Genomic DNA, 20,800 nt, shown 5'->3' with positions numbered 1-20,800 from the left:
ATAAGCCACGTACATCCAGACAACAGAACCTTATTCAGAACCAGAAAGAACTGACTTTCAAGCCATGAAGATATGGGTGAAAATCTAAGCGCATGTTACCATGTGAAGGAAGCCATGTGAAAACATGACGTCCACGCGTGATTCCAGTTACGCGACATCTTGGAAAAGGTGAAGCTATAAAGAGTGAAAAGCAGACTGGTGGTTGCCGGGGGGCGCGGGGAGGGGGACTGCAGCCCAGGGGGTTCAAGATAGCAGGCCTGTTCTGAGTGACACTGTAATGGTCTACGCCCGTGACTAGCATGTGTCACAACAACCAACAGTGAACCCGAACAGAAACCATGCACTTCCGGTGATGACGCGGGTTCATCAGTAACCAATGTTAACCATCTGGTGGAGGATGCTGGTGTGGAAGAGCCCGGATGTCTGCGGGGACGGAGCAGTGGAAGGGAGAGCGACTAGAGGAATTCTTGCTACTTTCTGTTCCATTTTGCTGTGAATCTAAAACTGTTCTTAAAAATAAAGTCTCCCGAAAAGAAAAAAAGAAAACTTTCCACAAAGAAAACTCCATGTAGATGATTCTACTGGTGAAAAATCTACCAAATATGTAAGAAAGAAACCACACTAATTCTACACAAACTCGTCTGGAAAATTGAAAAGGAAAGAATATTTCCCAACTCATTCTGTGAGGTCAGCACTGCACTGACAGCAAAACCAGACAAGACACTACAGGAAAAGAAATATGCAAGCCAGTGTTCCTTCTGAGGGACGCCAGTACAAAATCCTCATCAGAACTTTAGCAAATCAAATCTAACAATACGCAGACAGGATTGCCCATCGTGACCAAGTGGGGTTTACCACAGCGACACAAGGTCAATTTCAAACTCTAAAAATCAATCAATGTACTTCTCCATAGGAATAGACTAAAAAACAAAAAGTTGTATGATTACCTCAATAGATACAGAAACACACTTGATGGAACTCCTGTCCATCCAAGATAAAAGCCTCAGCAAATTAGGAATACAAGGACAGGTTCTCAACCGGAAGGCATCTATGAAAAGCCTACAGCTAACTCCTCGGTGCCGAAGAATCGCACTTCCTCTGCGATCAGGAATAGGCCAGGAATACCTGTTTTCATGCTACTTCTACTCAACATTGTGCGAGAGGTTCTATCCAATGCAATATGGCATGAAAAAGAAAGGAAAGCATCTGGTCCAGGGGCCGGGATTGTGGCCTGGAGGGGTTAAGCTGCGGCCTGTGACACCAGCATCCCATCTCAGCACCTTCGAGTCCAGCGCTCCACTTTCATGCAGCTGCTAAGTGCCTGGGAAAGCAGCAGTGAGGGCTCGAACACCCGGGCCCCTGCCGCCCACGGGAGACCAGGATGGAGTTCCAGGCTCCTGGCTTCGGCCTGGCCCAGCCCCAGCAGTTGCGGCCATTTGGGGAGTGAACCAGCAGCTGGAAGTTTACCTCTCTCTGTCTCTCCCCTTCGCCATAACTCTGCTTTTCAAATGAATAAATAAATCTTTACTTTTAAAGAAAAGCATTAAGTTCAGCAAGAAAGACATGAGGCTGTCATTACAGACAGAGGAATCATTGCATGGGAAATCCCGCACCATCTCGAGAAAAGCCACAACTAGTAAGTGAATTTGGTCAAGTTGCAGGATATAAACACAATTTATAATAATCAATTGTATTTTTATAAACTAGTAATCCGCAGTTGAGATTGGATTGAAAACACAATATTTACAACAGCAGAGAATGGCAAAACACAACAAAAGATGTGTGAGACTTACACACTGAGAACTATGTGACTAGGGCCAGCATTGTGGCACAGCAGGCTAAGCCACCACCTGCATATCAGAGAGCTGGTCAGAGTTCCGGCTGCTCCAGTTCCAATCCAGCTCCCTGCTAATGTTCCTGGGAAGACAACAGATGACAGTCCAAGTGTCTGTCACCCACATGGGAGACCTGGATGGAGCTCTTGGCTCCTGGCTTCTGGCTTCAGTCTGGCCAAGACCTGGCTTTTGGAGCTATTTGGGAGTGAACCAGTAGGTGGAAGATCTGTTTGTGTGTTCATGTGTGTGTGTGTGCATGTGTGTGTATGTCATTCTCCCTTTCTTTCTCTCACCCTGCCTTTCAAATAAATAAATCTTAAAAAAAAAAAGATGTAACTTTGCTGAAATAAATTAGAAAAGATCTAAAAATATGGAGAGATACTGTGTCTTCACGAGTTCAAAATACACAGACATGTGTAGCGTGTTCCTGGTTTGGGAGAGTCAGTATCATTAAGGTAGTGATTCTCCCCCAATTGAAATACAGAATCAATGTAATCACAATCAAAACTTCAGCAGGATTGAGAGAGAGAGCTTTACAAGCTGATTCTCAAATACACAAAGACAAGCAGGGGACTAAAAAAGCCAAAATTCTGAACTAGACGACCAAACTTGAAGGGCACGCACTACGTGGTCTCAGGGGCGTGGGGAGACCTCGGGTGGTGGGTGTGTAGCCGTCATTTCACAGATCTACATGCAAATCAGAACTCATCAAACTGTCTGCTGTAATGTGCATCATTTTTATATGCCAATCACACCACAATAAAGCTGAAAACAGGGGCAGGGATCTGGTGTGGCTGTTGGGTTACCACTGGGAGGCCCACATCCCCCGGAGTGCCTGGTTTAGGTCCCCACTTCTCCACTCCAATCCAACTTCCTGCTAAGGCAGCTGGGAGGCAGCTTGGGCCCCTTCCACCCTTGAGCAAACACAGATGGAGCTCCTGGCTTCTGGTTTCAGACTGGCCCAGCCCTGGCTGCTGTGGGCATTTGGACAGTGAACCAACAAATGGAAGCTTGCCCTCTCTCCCTCTCTCCCTCCCTCTCCCTCTCTCTGCCTTTCAAATAAATGAAAACAAAATAAATAAATGAAGCTGAAAATATCTTACTCAGACCTCATGCCCAGCTTTTTGAGTAGTCAGGCCGTCGTCTCTGGTTCTACAGACACAGAGACTGAAACGGAGAGGTTAAGTGCCTCGGGCACTGCTCATGCTTGGGGAGGGGAGACAGCAGGGACGAAGAGGTCCTGCCTTGCAGAGCTTTGCTCACAGTGGCCCGGGGTCCTTCTGAGCTCCACTCATTTGTCCTGCCTACTGATTCTGCGCCACGAGGCCCTCTGCCTCTGCAGAGCCATCAGGACCCGAGGAGAGGGGCATCGTTTCCGTCGTACAGACTGGGAAAGGGAGCCACAGGGAGGCGGCGGCACAGCCAGAGAGTGGTGAGCCAGGTGCACATGCAGACCTTCCTGCTTCCAAAGCCACCACCCGCTCCCTCCATTAAACTGCCTGCAACCACGCAGGGGCTCCCGCAACCGGAGCCCAGGCAAACCCTCCTTCTCCTGCAGACAAAATCAGAGCCAGGCACCCAGTCCCCGTGGGCGAAAACAGCTGTTCACCAAAGGTTCTGTTTTGTGTTATTAACTCATTTAAGAGGAAATCTGGCCTCTAGCCAGCACTAACGTCATATCCACACACGAGGAGGGAGAAAAACGAGTCCTGAAGTGTTGGCTTCTTTGGATGCAGCGTGCTGCTGGCCTGCGTCTGCTGCCAGCCCGGACTCCTGTCCCCGCGCGCCCTCGCCACCCTCCAGGCAGGTCCTGGGGCCCAGGGAGGGGCTCCAATCTCCACCCTACCCCCATGATGAGCAGAGGTGGAGGGAAGCCCTTTTCTACTTTGTTTCCACTGTAACAATCACTAGGAAATGAAACACAAATAACAAAGTGAACTGGGGGCAGTCACAGATGAGAGAGACAGCTGCTCAGGCTTCCTGTGCAAGCCCTAAGCTGGGAGCCATCACCTCTGTGCCCTGGCCCTAGCCAAAGGGCGCCTGCACTGCCCCCTACCGCCCAGTGGCAAGAGGACACAAGGGGACACAGTTACAGCCACTGCCGCACCCTAAAGTCACTTGGCAAGCAACAAAGAATGCCAGGCCCGTGCTGGGTCCCAGCATGACCGCTGTGTTTCCAGAGTTTATCATCTAAGAGGGAGGCAGACTTTGGACAAGTAACCATCCAGGCTCTACAAAGTCATCACCTTTCATGCAAGTCAAGACGCACTGCCTGGAAGAAATCAGAGGCTGTGTGAGGGTGGGCGAGGGGCAGCCGCCCTCCCCCTGAGCCCTCTCTGCTCTCTACCTGCGGAGGGAAAGATCCAGGATACAGACACAAGGCAGTAGCGGGGTAGAGCCATAGGAGGCCAGGGTCTGCTGCTGAGTCTGGCGGGCCACGTGGAGGAGGCAGGGGCATGCAAAGCCACAAGGGCTCTGGGCAGGGCAGAGACACCCATGGTTCCAAAGAGGACGCTGTGGGTGGTGGGCACACGAGGAAGGCTGCAGCCATCATTCAGAGAAGCAGGGGAGGTGCAGGGAAGGGAGTGGGCCGAGGAAACCGCCCGGCGCGTGACCTGAGCCGGGGTCTTGATGATGTCAGCGAAACCCATCTCCTCCTCACAAATGCACGCCTGCCCGCTGGCCACCGCTTCCTGCCTCCCTCCCGGGGCCCAGCGCTGCGATTCCAAGGAGCAGCAGAGACACACAGGGTCTGTCCCGCGTCCAGCACTGACCTCGGCTTTCTGGAATGCCTGCTTCCTGAAAGCAGCTACAGCGTCCAGACAAGAGGCCAGAGGGTCAGCTCCCCGAATCATGGCTGTGCTTCCTCAACTGCAACGCACGCCACAGCTCAGAGACCGTGCTCCTGCAGGCCCTCTCCTGAGGCCAGGAAGGGCCCCACACGGGCTGGCCCAGTCCCACGCCCAGGGCTCAAGCAACAGCCTGACACAGGGCAGGATGCAATCGGGGGGGGGGGGGGGAGTATAACGTCCACTTTGTCCAAACCATTCCTCCTACGCTATTCCTCTCTCCAGTCTAACCAGGTCTGTCCCCCCAGCAGGTCCCTCACACTCTAACCAGGTCTGTCCCCCAGGCAGGTCCCTCCCCACTCTAACCAGGTCTGTCCCCCCAGCAGGTCCCTCCCCACTCTAACCAGGTCTGTCCTCCCAGCAGGTCCCTCCCCACTCTAACCAGGTCTGCCCCCCCCAGCAGGTCCCTCCCCACTCTAACCAGGTCTGTCCTCCCAGCAGGTCCCTCCCCACTCTAACCAGGTCTGCCCCCCCCAGCAGGTCCCTCCCCACTCTAACCAGGTCTGTCCCCCCCAGCAGGTCCCTCCCCACTCTAACCAGGTCTGTCCCCCCCCAGCAGGTCCCTCCCCCCTCTAACCAGGTCTGACCCCCCCCAGCAGGTCCCTCCCCACTCTTACCAGTTCTGTCCCCCCAGCAGGTCCCTCCCCACTCTAACCAGGTCTATCCCCCAGCAGGTCCCTCCCCCCTCTAACCAGGTCTGTCCTCCCAGCAGGTCCCTCCCCACTCTAACCAGGTCTGCCCCCCCCAGCAGGTCCCTCCCCACTCTAACCAGGTCTGTCCCCCAGGCAGGTCCCTCCCCCCTCTAACCAGGTCTGTCCTCCCAGCAGGTCCCTCCCCACTCTAACCAGGTCTGCCCCCCCCAGCAGGTCCCTCCCCCCTCTAACCAGGTCTGTCCCCCAGGCAGGTCCCTCCCCCCTCTAACCAGGTCTGTCCCCCCCCCCAGCAGGTCCCTCCCCCCTCTAACCAGGTCTGTCCCCCAGCAGATCCCTCCCCCCTCAAACCAGGTCTGCCCCCCCCAGCAGGTCCCTCCCCGCTCTAACCAGGTCTATCCCCCCAGCAGGTCCCTCCCCACTCTAACCAGGTCTGTCCTCCCAGCAGGTCCCTCCCCACTCTAACCAGGTCTGCCCCCCCCAGCAGGTCCCTCCCCACTCTAACCAGGTCTGTCCCCCCCAGCAGGTCCCTCCCCACTCTAACCAGGTCTGTCCCCCTCAGCAGGTCCCTCCCCACTCTAACCAGGTCTGTCCCCCTCAGCAGGTCCCTCCCCACTCTAACCAGGTCTGTCCCCCCCCCAGCAGGTCCCTCCCCACTCTAACCAGGTCTGTCCCCCAGCAGGTCCCTCCCCACTCTAACCAGGTCTGACCCCCCCCAGCAGGTCCCTCCCCACTCTAACCAGGTCTGTCCCCCTTGCAGGTCCCTCCCCACTCTTACCAGGTCTGTCCCCCCAGCAGGTCCCTCCCCCCTCTAACCAGGTCTGTCCCCCAGGCAGGTCCCTCCCCCCTCTAACCAGGTCTGTCCCCCCCCAGCAGGTCCCTCCCCCCTCAAACCAGGTCTGCCCCCCCCAGCAGGTCCCTCCCCACTCTAACCAGGTCTGTCCCCCCCCCAGCAGGTCCCTCCCCCCTCAAACCAGGTCTGCCCCCCCCAGCAGGTCCCTCCCCCCTCTAACCAGGTCTGACCCCCCAGCAGGTCCCTCCCCACTCTAACCAGGTCTGGCCCCCCAGCAGGTCCCTCCCCACTCTAACCAGGTCTGACCCCCCAGCAGGTCCCTCCCCACTCTAACCAGGTCTGTCCCCCCCCAGCAGATCCCTCACACTCTAACCAGGTCTGTCCCCAACAGGTCCCTCACACTCTAACCAGGTCTATCCCCCCAGCAGGTCCCTCCCCCCTCTAACCAGGTCTGTCCCCCCCCCAGCAGGTCCCTCCCCCCTCTAACCAGGTCTGTCCCCAACAGGTCCCTCCCCCCTCTAACCAGGTCTGCCCCCCCCAGCAGGTCCCTCCCCCCTCTAACCAGGTCTGACCCCCCAGCAGGTCCCTCACACTCTAACCAGGTCTGTCCCCCCAGCAGGTCCCTCCCCACTCTAACCAGGTCTGTCCCCCCAGCAGGTCCCTCCCCACTCTAACCAGGTCTGTCCCCCCCCCAGCAGGTCCCTCCCCCCTCTAACCAGGTCTGACCCCCCAAGCAGGTCCCCTCCACAGACAGCAAGAAGCAGACACGAGGACCACTGCCAGCCCAGGCCACCCCTGGCCTGCCTGGCTTCAACAATGAGGGCGCAGCCTGTGTCTCAAGGCCAGAGCCAGGTGCTGGTGACAACAGTGCTAACTGCACGAGGCTCAAGTCTAGACTGGGGGGAGGAGGCACCTTTTCTCTGCCAGTGGCCATTTGTATATTTATAAACAAAACTGTCAACTTAAACATTAGTGTGCTGTAGACACATTGAATTTTGAGTCCCACCTGCCGTTGCCTTGGCAGGGCCGGACAGAAAAACTCTGAGGGCCCTGACACGGCTGGCCGGATGTTCCCCGCCCCTGGCCTGGACCCACAGTTTCTCTCCTGGGAAGCCTGAACCGTCCCTGACCCCTCCGCACCCCGCCACGCCGCTGCCTGCTCCCTGCTCCAAGCCTCTCTGGGCTTCTGCTCTCCCCCCGCCTGCCACCGCTTCTCCCATCATCTCCAGGGACTTTCCTCACCCAGGATCCTCCTGTGCCTCAGCCCGAGCTCCCAAAGGCACAGCCCCCACCCTCCAGGAAGGGTCACCAGGGTCACTCCACCGGGAAGGCCCAGCGCTCAGAAATCCTTCTCTCCCGCGCTCCGTCCTACCTGACCTCAGCCCCACCACCCACGTCTGTGCTTTGTCCTCCTCTTGCCTTTCGGTCCTTCAGCCCTTCTGGAGTTTTCCAGGAGTCTGTAGCCCCCCCGGCTTCCCTTCCCACCACGGAACACAGCCGAAGCCTCCTTGGCCTCCAGGGTCAGGCTCCTACCCCTAGGCCATGTTCCCTGTCTCCTCCACAGGCACACAGCCCACTCCTCTCCCTCTGCCCACCCAGCTTGCTTCTTCTTGGCGGGGCCCTCGTAGCATCCTCGCTGACCGTCTGACCTCAGCTCTTCCCCTGCCTGCCTCGCCCCTCCTCACCAGCCTCTCCGCCTCCAGGTGCTTCTGTCCCAGGTAGATGAACAGCCTAACACTGGCCTAACACTAACCTACCCTTGTCACACCCCTTTTAAAAGTCACTCAGCGAGGCAGGCATCTGACCAACAGGACACCTGCCACCCATATCTGAGGGCTACGTTCAAGTTCCCTGTTCACTCCCTACTCCAACCTCCCGCTAATGCACACCCTGGGAGATGGCCCAAGCACTTCAGCACCTGCCATTCAGGAGGAAACCCAGACTGTGTTCCAGGCTCCTGGCTTTGGCCTGGCCCGGTCCTGGCTGCTGCAGGCACTTGGGAAAGGAACCAGCAAACGGGCGACCTCTATCTGTCTGTCTCTCTCTGCCTCTCAAATAATCAAACCCCTCAGCGAACGCCCAAAGCTAGAAAGGTAATTACGCTCAAATGCCTCAGCCTGCACCACTAAGCTTCCCTCCCCTGCCCAACCCGGGTCTCCACCCAGCTCCCGTGACATGTCCCTGGAGGGCGCCAGGCACCTCGCACACTCAGTTCACGGGGTTGGGCCTCTGGCTCTCTGGTCCCCATGCCTTCCAGCGCCTCCTCTGCTGCTGACCTCACCTCTGGTCCTTCTATTTCCGGGAGAGACCCAGATACACTTCCCAGCGATCACAAACCCTCACCGCACTCCACACACCAGGAGCACCCAGACCTTTCTCCTGTGATGTTCTCGACCACCCTGCTCTCCCAGCTCCCTTATGCAAACACGCCTTCCCCTGGACACACTCCCTGCCCCCTGCCCCCTCCCCCTCTCCCTCTCCTTGATGCCCCTGTGGCCAGCTATGTCTCTTCTGCTCTGTGTTCACAGACTGCCTCACTCTCAGTGGGCTGCTCCAAGGCCCCCTTGGCTGCCAGGGAGTCTGGCGGTGGGGACAGGACAACAATGGTGCAGGTGGCAGGAAGACTGGAAAAAACACAGGCACTTGGAGAGCTTCCCACCTCCATGAATTTGGAACCCACTGCGGTTCACTTCCATCACGTCCAGGCCCACTGGACACCCATGCCCTGGCCTCTGTGACTCGGCGCACCACCACTGCAGAGGGCAGGGGACCAACGCCCTGACCTCAGGAAGCCGCAGCACATGCCCCTGTCCCCGGCTGTGAGACCCTGGAAGAGCAGAACCCAGAGAAAAGCCGCTCTCCCTGCTTCTCCCCAGAAGCCAGGCCCCACCACAGCACTAAATTGTGTTAAACACACCGTCCATAGGGTATTCCTTCTGCCTGACATCCCCTTCCCAACTCCCACCTCCTCCCCAAATCACCAGTAAGATTTGGTCCCTTTCGACTTTCAAGACCCAGGGCCCTGGGCCCAGCACCAAGGCAGAGCCGGTCTCCCACTCACAGTGCAGACCCTCTGGGCTCTGCGTGCAACTCCTGGTCCAGACCTCGGCCTCCCTGATGTCCAAGGGCCAGGATGCAAACCCAGGCCTGAAGGACCGAAGCACACGCTTGTCAGCACTGTGCCTCTCACGCAGCCTCCGCGGGGGCACGGGCTCCTGCGAGGCGTCACTGAAGGTTCTCCTGAGCACGGGCCACCCTGGTGATGCACAGAGCCTGTTCCAACCATGCAGGTAAAAACCAACGGCCCCAAGTGACTGGGAGCCCACTGCTCTAGGCTCTCACCTGCTCATCCTAAGGAAAACACAATGATCCCAACACACACACACACACACTATATCCCCCCTCAGTATCCCTATCCCTATCCCTATCCCTATCCCTATCCCTATCCCTATCCCTATCCCTATCCCTATCCCTATCTCTATCTCTATCGTCCAAGGAGAGGAAACTTGTCCAGCGTCGCTGAGCTTGGAAGCGTGAGGCAGGGACTCATTCCCCATGGCACCGGCTCAGAGCACGTGGCCCTCCAGATGCCGTGCGGGCTTAGTGACCACAGCTTGGCTCTGACGGGGCCTCCCCCTTGATGCTGCTCCCTGTTGAAAATGAGACAATAGCAGCTCTGACATGTAGACCGGCCTCTGAGACACTGTGGGGCCTGTAATTCCATAGGCTGGGAACTGGGCACGGTGACAGGCAGATTTGGTTGGGGACGCTGGTGGGGACAAACCACCACCCTGGAAACAGCCTCTTGGAGGCTGGGCCCCTCAGAGCAACTCAACCACAATGCAGCCCCGCCTGGAGCCCGGCAGCCAGGACCCGCCCGGGCCCTGCAGCCCAAACCTCCCAGGGGCAAGAGGGCCGGTCGGAGATCAGGGCTTCCAAGTCCAACACAGCTGTGAGCTACCCGGCTGCAAAGCTACACCTGTGCTGCCTTGGCAACTCTGGCAAAGTCGGTCACTTGTCGGTGAGCAGGGCAGCTATAGTTCCATATTCAGAACTTCCATTTTCCTCCCTCTTTGCCAATCCTTAAGTCATCGTCTGCCTGGCTTCCTCCAAGCCCTGGGAGAACGTGGTTATGCCCCACCCACCCCCCGCCCCTTGCAGAAATGGGCAGAAGTCACGAGAAGCCACAGCTCCCGGCTCAGGGATCAACAGCATTTGGAAATGTGCATCTTCAAACAGCTCGGCTCACAAGCAGAACCCTGGCACTGGGGGAGGTGGTTACACCGCAGAACAGGCACCCTGGTGATAACACTCCTTGCGCTGTTCTGGCCTGGGGAAAGGAGCCCACGCAGCCAGATAATGCTGTGCTACGGCGCTCCCTGCCCCAGGCTCAGCCGTTCTCCACTCCCCCAGCAAATGCCCCGGGAAGACTGGGTCCAGGTACTGGGGTCACAGCAGGGCCTCTCAGCACCCCGACCACCAAGCCAAGTGAGCAGGACCCTCCTTATTTGCCCTGGTGTTTCCAATACCCCTAGCGGGGAGTCAGGAAGAAGACACACTGGGCTCTCAGTGGCAGGAGCGAGAGGAGACAAGAAGAAAAGAAACTAACAACTTGGGACTGGCATCATGGCACAATGGGTTAAGCCGCAGCCTACGATGCCAACGCCTCGTGTGAGTGCAGGTTTGAATCCCAGCTGTTCCACTTCTAATCCAGCTCTCTGCTAATGTGCCTGGGAAAGCAGCAGAAGATGGCCCAAGTCCTTGAGCCCCTGCACCCATGGGGGAGACCCAGATGAAGCTCCTTGGCTTCGGCCTGGCCCAGCCCCATCTGTTGTGGCCATCTGGGGAATGAATCAGTGGGTGGAAGATCTCCCTCCCTCCTCTCTCTCTCTCTGTTCCTCTGCCTTTCAAATAAATAAATCAATCTTTAAAAAAAAACTAACCTAATAACAAACAAGAACTGCAAAGAAAGATCTGACTTTAGCCCTCTGCTGGCTAGTGATGACACTGATATTACTTTTAAAGTATTTTTTAATGTATCTGTGATGAAATAACAAAGAAAAATATTCTGTAACATTAGGAAGCAAAACTGTCCCTGTACAATGAAATAGATAAAAATCAAGGAGTTAATTGGGGCCAGCACTGTGGCTCAGTGGGTTAACGCCCTGGCCTGAAGTGCCGGCATCCCATGTGGGTGCCAGTTCTAGTCCCGGCTGCTCCTCTTCCGATCCAGGTCTCTGCTGCGGCCAGCAGTGGAGGATGGCCCAAGTCCTTGGGCCCCTGCACCCACGTGGGAGACCCGGAAGAAGCTCCTGGCTCCTGGCTGCGGATTGGCGCAGCTCCGGCCGTTGCGGCCAGTTGGGGAGTGAACCATCAGATGGAAGACCTCTCTCTCTGCCTCTCCTCTGTGTAACTCTGCCTCTCCTCTGTGTAACTCTGACTTTCAAATAAATAAATATTAAAAAAAAAAAAAAAAGGCGTTAAGCAACAACCTGACAACACTGGATCTGACTGCATGAAGCAGTCCAGTGCTAGCGGGGTCTCCGCCAAGATCAGGCGGTGCAGCAAACCTCAGAGCTCAGATGCCGAGGACGGCAGTGTCTCACAGCTCCGAGGCCTCGCTGCTGCTGTGGGGTCACGTGGGCTTGGCGGGGTGAGTCTGCCGTCCAGGCTTTGGGTCAGCTCAGGTCATCTGCAGCGCCCTTGGTTGGGGGCGGAGGCGAACGAGCGCTGTGCAAAGTGGAGATTTCCAGGAGCCTGGGGAGGCCTGTGCTGCCTCCTGTGCCTGGCTCAGCACCTACACGCTCACTCTTACCCACGTTCTTCTGGCAAAGCCAAGTCACAGGGCCCAGCCCAACATCAACAGGTGGGGAAGTGCCTACCTCCGGACCTGGAGGGGGGACGAGGCGGGAGAGAACCACGGAGGAATAACACCCACTACCCTCACACTCAGGACGCTTTCTGTTTCAAAGACAACTATTTCCTATCTCCGTCCACCAAAGCTTAAACAAGCAACAGCAAAACAGGGGATTCGAGCTGGCCTCCCCCAGACTGTGGTCTACAAACACCAGGTTCCACTGAAACAAACACGCATCCCTGAAGGAGGGCCTGATTCCAGACCTGCAGCAGGGAACGTACAGCATGACCCTGTGCATGAAAGCAAGGGAGCTATTAAAAAAAAAAATACCTAATGGGATCACGTTAAGAAGGTGCAGGAGCCACAGTGAAAGGGCTCCTCTGGGTAAAAGAGGACGATTTAGGGGCTGCGCCGTGGCGCAGTGGGTTAATGCCATGGCCTGAGGCACACATCCCATATGGGTGCCAGTTCTAGTCCCGGCTGCTCCTCTTCTGATCCAGTTCTCTGCTGTGGCCTGGGAAAGCAGTAGAAGATGGCCCAAGTGCTTGGGCCTCTGCACCCACATGGGAGACCCAGAAGAAGCTTCTCACTCCTGGCTTCGGATCGGCGCAGCTCCGGCCATTGCGGCCATCTGGGGAGTGAACCAGCGGATGGAAGACCTCTCTCTCTCTGTGTCTCTACCTCTCTGTGTAACTCTTTCAAATAAATAAAATAAATCTTTAAAAAAAGAAAAAAGGACAATTTAGTGCATTGATAGGAATGGTGACTACAACTGATTGAGGCACACAGGATCTATAAAATCTGTGCGTAGGGCCAGCCCTGTGGCGCAGCAGGTTAAGCCGCAGCCTGCAACACCGGCTTCCCCGTGTAGGAGCACCAGCTTCAGTCCCAGGTGCTGATTCCAACGCTGCTCCTTGCTAACGTGCCTGGGAAAGCAGCGGAACATGGCACAAGCACTCGGGCCCCTGCCAACCACACAGGTGACCCAGATGGAGTTCCTGGCTTCCTCCTGGCCCAGCCTGATTGTGGCCACTCAAGGAGTGAACCAGCAGATGGAAGATCATGTGTTCATTACAACTGAAAAGAAAAGTGAGAGAGGCACTATTCACCAAAACCAAAAACAACACTAAAGTCACGGGAAAGGTAAGTTCGGGAGTGGGGAGGGACAGGCATTTTGGTGCAGTGGGTTCAGCAGTGGGGCAAGCTGCCACTTGGAACACCGGCGTATCAGAACTCCTGATTCAAAACTGGTTGCTGCGAAGTTTTACCAGGTTCCAGGCCTGTGCTGAGCGCTCCACTTGTCTCCTCTCACTTAATTCCCCAAGAACCCTCCTGGGGGAGGAACTCTTACCAACCCCCTTCTATGGGTGGAGAAACTGGAACCCTGAGAGACAAAGTCACTTATCCAAGGCCACACAGCTGGGACTGGCAGAGCCATGAATACTAAAGTTCCAGAGTCAGACCAGCTGAATTTGCACTTGACCTGAGTGCCGTGGTAGCACCTCCAAGAGGTCTCCTGTGCCTGCCACTCCCCCGTCTAGCCCCGTGTGGGCTCCTCCTCACTGAATGCGGCTGACCTTTGAGATGACCGGGTCACTGTGGGGCTGGCAGGGTGTGACTGCGAAGGCCTGACCATGAGTCACTGCAGCTCTGTGTCTCTCCCCTGGTCACACATGAGGGGAAGTCAGTCGCCCTGCACAAGGATGGTCACACAGCCTTCTGGAAAGTTCCACGTGACAGGGGACAGTGGCCCCTGCCAATGGCCAGTCCTGACATGCCAGGCACTGTGCGTGGACCCCTTGGAAACATGTCTCCCAGCCCCAGCCGAGCCTTCACAGGACCCAGGCCCAACTGCTGTCTTGGCTGCAACTCCCTGAGGCTCTGAGCCAGGACCACCGGGCCCCGTCACCCTAGAAGCTGGCTGCGGAGAGCCGCTAACTTGGGGATCACTCATTACTGGCAGTGCAGGAGTAAAAGGGTAACCAGGGAGCAATGAACAGTTCTCAACACATCTGAGCTTCCGTCACATATAAAACAGAGTGCCGTAGCTGGTAAAGCCACCACCTGCAGTGCCAGCATCCCATATGGGTGCTGGTTCGAGTTCCGGCTGCTCCACTTCTGATCCAGCTCTCTGCTATGGCCTGGGAAAGCAGTGGAAGATGGCCCAGGTCCTTGGGCCCCTGCACCCATGTGGGAGACCTGGAGAAATCTCCTGGCTCCTGGCTTCGGATCAATGCAGCTCCAGCCGTTGCGGTCATTTGGGGAATTAACCAGCAGATGGAAGACATCTCTCTCTCTCTCTCTCTGCCTCTCCTTCTTTGTGTACCTCTGACTTTCAACTAAATAAATAAATCTTTAAAAAAATAAAATAAAACAAAGATAACAACAGCAGTGCCTCTTAAGGGTGTCATCAGGATCAAAGGAGAGACATCTAAGTGCCTGGCCTAGTGCCTGCACACAACAATGGGGAAGTGAGATCAGCCCAGACCCCCCAAGCAGTCCCAAGTCCACATCAGCGCCCACCCATTTCCAAACTTGTGCTCAGGCCATGAGCCCTTCGAATCCAGAGCTGAGGTCTGCAGGGCTGGCAGACCAACCAAGGACACAGGCAAGGGTCCACGCGGGCAAGGGCAGTGCCCGCTACTCCGCCACTGGGAGCTGTCTTCCTGGCAGCACCAAGACTCAAAGACCCCCCCGAGGGGGGGCTTTAGAAGCCTTCAAGGCCAAATCTCCAGCACCAGTGCACCCCCGACACACCCTCTCTGCACGCTGATCCCACGATCCGGAGCATTTGCCCAGCGCCATCTCCAAGTCTCCCCGTAACGCCTCACGGCCACTCCTGGCCTTCCAGGTCCCCACAGCAGGAGTCAGTCCCTGCAGGGCCTCCCTTTTTGACCTCAGTACCCCAAGCTCCCCATTAACAGGCAGAGTTGGCAAACTGCATGTTGGCAGCTTCCTAGGGGGCAGACAGACAAAGCACAGACCTGGAGCAGATTGGGAAAAAGACCAACTGGGAGAAGCTGCCATCCAGGGAAACCCCCAAAGTCCAAATCTCCATATCTAAATCCAGCCACAGCAGCACCCCAACTGGGAAGGATCTTAAAGGCCTCGGAAGGGCTTATGAAGTTTATTTCCCCTGGTGTGACAGCTACAGGGCAGTGCAGGAGGTGGGGACCACGTCTCTACAAGGTCAGTACCCCCTGACCTTGAAACAGTGGTTGAGCACTTGGGCTCTGGGCTCAGACTCGGTTCAAGTCCTGGCTATGTGATCTATGGCCAATATTGTTCCGATTATGTGGAACCACTTGAGAGCAACCTTAGTCACCAGCCAAGGACACGTGTTCACGGAACGAGTACATCACAGAGCAAAGCGCCATCATTACTCTTAGAACCATCAGCTCTGTGCACCACTAGGGAGCTGTCCAAAAACTGACGCCTCAGCCCCCTCGACCATAATCTCTCGGCCCAGACATCTGTAGGTTTTCACAGATACTCCTCAGCTATTCAGATGTACAAACAGGGTTGACAGGCACCGGTGCACACGTCTCATGAACTGGGGAGCCCGGCCCCTCACATGCTCTCGGGCACTGGCCACCAGGCAAGTCCCGCCTACATCAAAGGTCCAGTCACGCATTATCCGTGCCCTCCAGCGCTGGGGTGGGCCAGCCACAACATGGCAGGCACCCCCCAAGAGGAGAACTTCCAGTGTTTGGCCTGCCAACAGTAACAAGAGTGAAGAGGCTGGGGCATCCTTTTCATCTGGATTTGACAAGGAGGGACAAGCTCTTCCATGTCCAGCTAACGCTACAGATCTGAGACGTTCAAGCAGCTGGCCTCGAGTCCTGCCTCGGCACCAGGATCACCTGGTAAACCCGGAGCTAACAGGGCTGGTTGGGTTCCAGAGACTCTGATTCTGTGGTCTAGGGTGGGGCCTGGACACCTGTGTGTGTCAAAGGCTGCCCAGGTGACATTGAGGAACAGCCACGACTGTACCTTACAAAACGCCTCCACTCCAGCACTTGTCCGTTTGTCACAGCTTGAAGCACAGTATGTCCTGATGAGGTCCCTGCCGAGCCGTGCGCCCTGGGAGGCAGCGTGGCCCACCGGGCTGTGCCTCTTCAGAGGAGGAACCCCCCACCCCCTGAGCCTCCCTCCCCCATGAGTCTGGGGAGTGGCGCCAGCCTCCTGGGCACACAGGGGCTCCGGGCTCGTGCAGGCTGGGTTGCCTTCCCTGACATTCAGGATGGAGAACAAAGCCCAGAATTCACACGCGCTCCAATCAGAGAACAGCGTGAGGGCAGCCTGGGCTGGGAACCAAGGCAGCCACGCACAACCACACCCCCGAGAGGCAGCAGACTGCTGTTGTCGATGAGAAAGCATGAACCACGGCACGACACAACACAACGGAGGGCGATGACGGGATGGCGCCCAATTCAACGCAGTGAACTCAATTCTGCTCCCCAGACCCCAGGAACACAATACACGACACAAATCTCTGCCGTGTCTTCCCGTAAATGCTGAGTGCAGCGCAGGGCAGGCCTCCTCCGGGTTCACTCGGGAGGCCTGGAGATCCTGGCCCTGTTTGATCCAGGTCTGCCAGCCCTCTTGATGTCTACATGGTCACCAGGTTGCAACAGATGCTTTCTGGCATCGTCTCCCCAAAGCACATCCCTGCCCCCCTCTTGTCTGGGACAGCACCTCGCCCACGAGCCTGGGTCCCCAATTCCGCTTGATGCATACTCTCAGCCAGTTCTGGACGCACGAGGAGCTGGGCTGGACTGGGCGTGGGACAGTGGCTTCAATGGGGGTCATATAAAGTGGGCCCTATGGGGAGGCCAGGCTGGGCCACATCTGAGGACAGGAAGGCAGGCAGGAGGGAAGGCAAAGGCCAGAAGCAGGGTGCCCACATCCCGGGCGGCTGCCAGGCTGCCAAACCCCGTGCCCATGGAGTCTGCAGAGAGGCCCTGCGCTGCCCTCTCGGCCCCTGCGACGTGGATTTCTGCCACTTGCTAACAGAGACAGAAACCGGGGCAAAATGACTAACGCTCGATGTCTGCCGCCAAACACTTCCAGGAATTTTCTTCTTAAACACAAAAATTAACTTTTTCCTTTTATTGAATATGCCACCTCTCAAATGCACATATGCTTTTCATGTAAATATGTATGCTTTTGGCTGTGGCAACTGGTTTCAAAACCAGAAACAAGGCTGCCACCCGATCTCGGGAATCTGCAAAACGACAGCTCTCCGGAAAGCGATCCTGCACGGGCCCTTCCGCGCAAGGGGAGGGATCAGTGTGCCCAGGCCCGAGTCTCCAGCATGGAGGCCCCTGGGCCCCAGCTGCTCTGCCCTGCCGTGTGGCCAGACGGGCAGCGTCCCTGCCGCACCCGAAAGCCTGGCTCAAGGGGGCAGGGGGAGGTTAGACAGGTAACACGCGGCTATCGCGGATTCAGGAGAGAAACCGAGTCCCTGTCTGCCGGTCACAGCCGCAGTAGCCGAGCGTGAAGGACGCAGTACAGACCTCCGGCTGGATGGCTTTAAACACGGGGATGTCCATCAGCGTGATCTGGCTCTGCAACAGAAGGGAGGCGGCGTTAGACACGCGAACGTGGACGGGGTCCGCACAGAGAAACACACACTCACGGGAGGTTACACTCGCCCCTGCCACAACATTCGAGGTGCCCAAGAGCGGGCACCACGGGGTCAGTTTCTAAAACGCCCCTCCCATCCCTCCTGTCCTCGTAAGTCTTGATCCACACCCTTCCTCCTCGAACGTGGGGTGAACTCTCGACTCCAGAGCTGCCGACAGCTGCTTGGAGGGTGAGGCTGGGAATAAGAAGAATGTTTAAATTTTGGACATTTTATATGTTTAGTCCTTTATACCAGCTTTAAAAGTTGCAGGGGAATATTAAACACTAGAATGCTAAACAGAGACACTATCTACTACCCTAAATTTAAATATCTTTTAAAACTGTGGTTTCTAGAAATTACACTTTTCTTCTGAAGCTTCTGCCTCCCCTAAATTATACGGCAGAGCACTGTGAGAGGCATCCACGGGCCATTCTGACCTCCGACTGTTTACTCCCCCAGCCCACGAGGGGATCCAGAAGCTGAGAGCAAGCACTTGAGGCTTTGACAGCAGTGTGACATGGCCTTGGCCTTGCGTTTTCTTAAAGTACAGATTGGAAACCAAAGGGGGGAAAAGGTTCTTCCTGCAGCCAGCTGAAGAGACACTAAAGTCACCTGTGGAGAAAACGCCCCCCCAACCCGGTGACCACGAGGGAAGACACACTGAGCTCACTTCCCAGAGCCCATCCACCCCAGATGTCAGCCCACAGAAGCTATGGGACAGGCCAGGGTGGCAGCAGGGAGCCTGGGAGCCTGTAAGGGCAAGAGGACAGCCGTCCACTGAACGCACAGTCAACCGTGACAACCTGATGTGGTGCAGTGAACGGCAGGGGCTGTGAGTGTGTCTGGACACTGTCACGCCACAACAATGTTCTCTTTGATGCGACTTACCCTTCCCCAGTCTCAGTGCCGCATCAAGAGAAGGGTGACAATAACCCGATCTTAGAAATTCTCAGTAAAAATTCAAGACAAGAGGTGGAGAACGCCTGACGCCTGACAGAGGCTTGGTAACTATGCAGATGTCTGTGTGTCTGTGTGTCCGTGTGTGCCTGTGTCTATGTGTCTGTGTGTCCCTGTCTGTGTCTATGTATGCATGTGCATCTGTGTGTCTGTGTGTCCATGTGTGTCTATGTATGCATGTGCATCTGTGTGTCTGTGTGTCCATGTGTGTGTCTGTGTCTATGCATGTGCATCTGTGTGTCTGTGTGTCCGTGTGTGTCTGTGTCTATGTATGTGCGTCTGTGTGTCTGTGGTGCGACCAAAGGGCAGTCCCGTGGATGGCACGTGTACAGGTGGGTGAAGCTCCGGCCGCTGACCCACACACTAGCTAGGACGTAAGGGACCATGGCTTCAGCTGAATCCAGGAACTCAAGCTGCCGCTGCCCTAGAGGAGACTAGAGGAGGCTGTTACACCGAGCCAGCAAAGCCCTCCTGTCAGGAATGCACTGGAGAACAGCGACAATTCACATGTGCATCACCTGTAACCTCAGCCAGGGCTTAGACGCAGAGCAGCGGTCGGCTCGTGGTAAATTCAAGGGCTACAGAGAACAGTCCAGCATCCGCTCAGCAGAGAGGAAGGGCGAGGTGAGCAGGTGGCTTCGAGGGACAGCCTCTTGTGCACTTTCTCAGGGCCCGGCACCCCTCACTGCACAGGGGACAGACGCCACCACTGCTGGAGTGAGGGAGCCCGTGCGGGGAATTCGAGCTTTCCCACCTCTGGGTCAAGGGGGCACCTGACATGGGCAGGACGTGGATCTGCCCTCATCACCTGGGCGTCCAGAGGCCAGGACACCCTCAAGTCCCAAAGGCCTGTGAATGCCCGGTTCTCCACCCGGGGCAGTGCACACAGATGAGCGTTTCTTCCGCCAGGCCCATCGGGACTGCTAGCCAAGTGCCCCTCGTACTGGGTTACTTCTGTCAGGCCGGGGAACGGGAAGGCCTTGTGAAAACAGGAGATCTGAGTGCTGAGGGCCTGGGGAGTCCCTCCTGCAGCTCCAGTTACCTCCCTATCCGGAAGAAGGGCAGGATGTGTGCCGTGTCATCTAGGGAGAGAACCAAGCGGCTGCTCACGTGAAAATGAGAAAACTTCCTTCCCACCCTGCCATCGGCTCCGGGGTTTGCTACCGAAGTTGCAAGTGATTTATTAAAACTGGGCCCTTACATTTTGTAGGTTTTGGCTGGTCCAACTTTCAAATATTCCCTAAGTCGGAAAATGTGTCCCGGTGTCTTATTCAAAACAAACAACAGAGGTCATTAGCCTTGAAACAGGCCGGCCCTGACACAGTGAAGGTTCTCAGAAGACTCTCTCCCACTCCTAGCCTCACAACTCCGGCCAAGAAAAGGTAGAACGTGTGGAGCGAGGCTCCAGGGACGCAAGATACTCAGGCAGAAATCCTCAGACTGAGTCACACCCTGAGCAACCCCTCCCAGGTGGGACAGGTCATGCCACACTCCACAGCCAGCTCTGGGGACCACTCGGCAACAATGCCCCTGGCTTCAGCTGTGTTAAAGCCTTGGCAGAAATGAGACTGCAAGTTCCATGTTTGTCCCCAGGAAGCAGACTCACCCAGCAGTGGGGCCCAACAAGTCTCCAACGGCATGGGAAATACGGCCTCAGATCAGATGCCCAGTTAGGCTGGTCTGAGTCCTCGCTCCTTGCCCTCCTAGGCTGGGGATCCCCATGACCCCAGCTTTTGGTGATCACACATTACACCTCATTTTCTGTAGGGATGAACCCTACAGACTGGAGAGACCTATGGGAGGAGCACCTCACAGTGTAGCCCTGAAGTGCTGTGTGGACACACAGGAACCTCTTGGTTGGCCAAAAAGAAAACGACATGTTTTCTGCAGGCGCTGAACACAGTATTTCCCCTTAGCAACAAAATCCTCCCTGCACAGCCACAGACTCCACACGGGCAAGCCAGTGCTGTGTGCACCAACAGATGCCTTGAAGTATGCACCTCGATCACTCCTGCAGGCATGACCAGGACTCATGGGGCAAAAAGCAACCAGCTCCAAAGAGCTACTCCTAAGACAAACTCCCGAGCCATGGGGAAGCACTGGGCTGGCCACGTACAGCATCACAGGCAGAATCTTAGCAACAAGAAGTCACCACCGTCAGCCGTCACCCCCTGGGGACCTGTAACTGCACTCTTGGGAAGCATTCTACCAATAACTCGTTTAAAAGTGT

At 56.2% G+C, this 20,800-nt stretch overlaps 1 protein-coding gene across 24 annotated transcripts in view; it reads right to left on the bottom strand.

Annotated features, from left to right (window-relative positions):
- The window catches only part of RALGPS1 (Ral GEF with PH domain and SH3 binding motif 1), a 264,237-nt gene that overhangs the window by 187,575 nt on the left and 55,862 nt on the right, over positions 1 to 20,800 (bottom strand). For 21 of the 24 annotated variants that reach the window (XR_016225247.1, XR_016225248.1, XM_017350051.4 and 18 more), the window contains one exon: positions 17,504 to 17,554. The exons of the other annotated variants lie outside the window; for them this stretch is intronic. Coding sequence is in view for 19 of the 21 variants with exons in the window: in XM_017350051.4 (XP_017205540.2) it covers positions 17,504 to 17,554 (51 nt within the window). In the remaining 2 variants the exon portion in view is untranslated. The remainder of the gene's footprint in view (positions 1 to 17,503; positions 17,555 to 20,800) is intronic. 24 annotated transcript variants of the gene reach the window in all.

This window comes from Oryctolagus cuniculus, chromosome 1 (assembly GCF_051225735.1).
Source record: "Oryctolagus cuniculus isolate XC-2025 breed Fujian yellow rabbit chromosome 1, ASM5122573v1, whole genome shotgun sequence".
NCBI classification, from domain to species: Eukaryota; Metazoa; Chordata; class Mammalia; order Lagomorpha; family Leporidae; genus Oryctolagus; species Oryctolagus cuniculus.
Note: the sequence above shows the minus strand (reverse complement) of the source record. Positions and strands in the feature narration are given on the sequence as shown.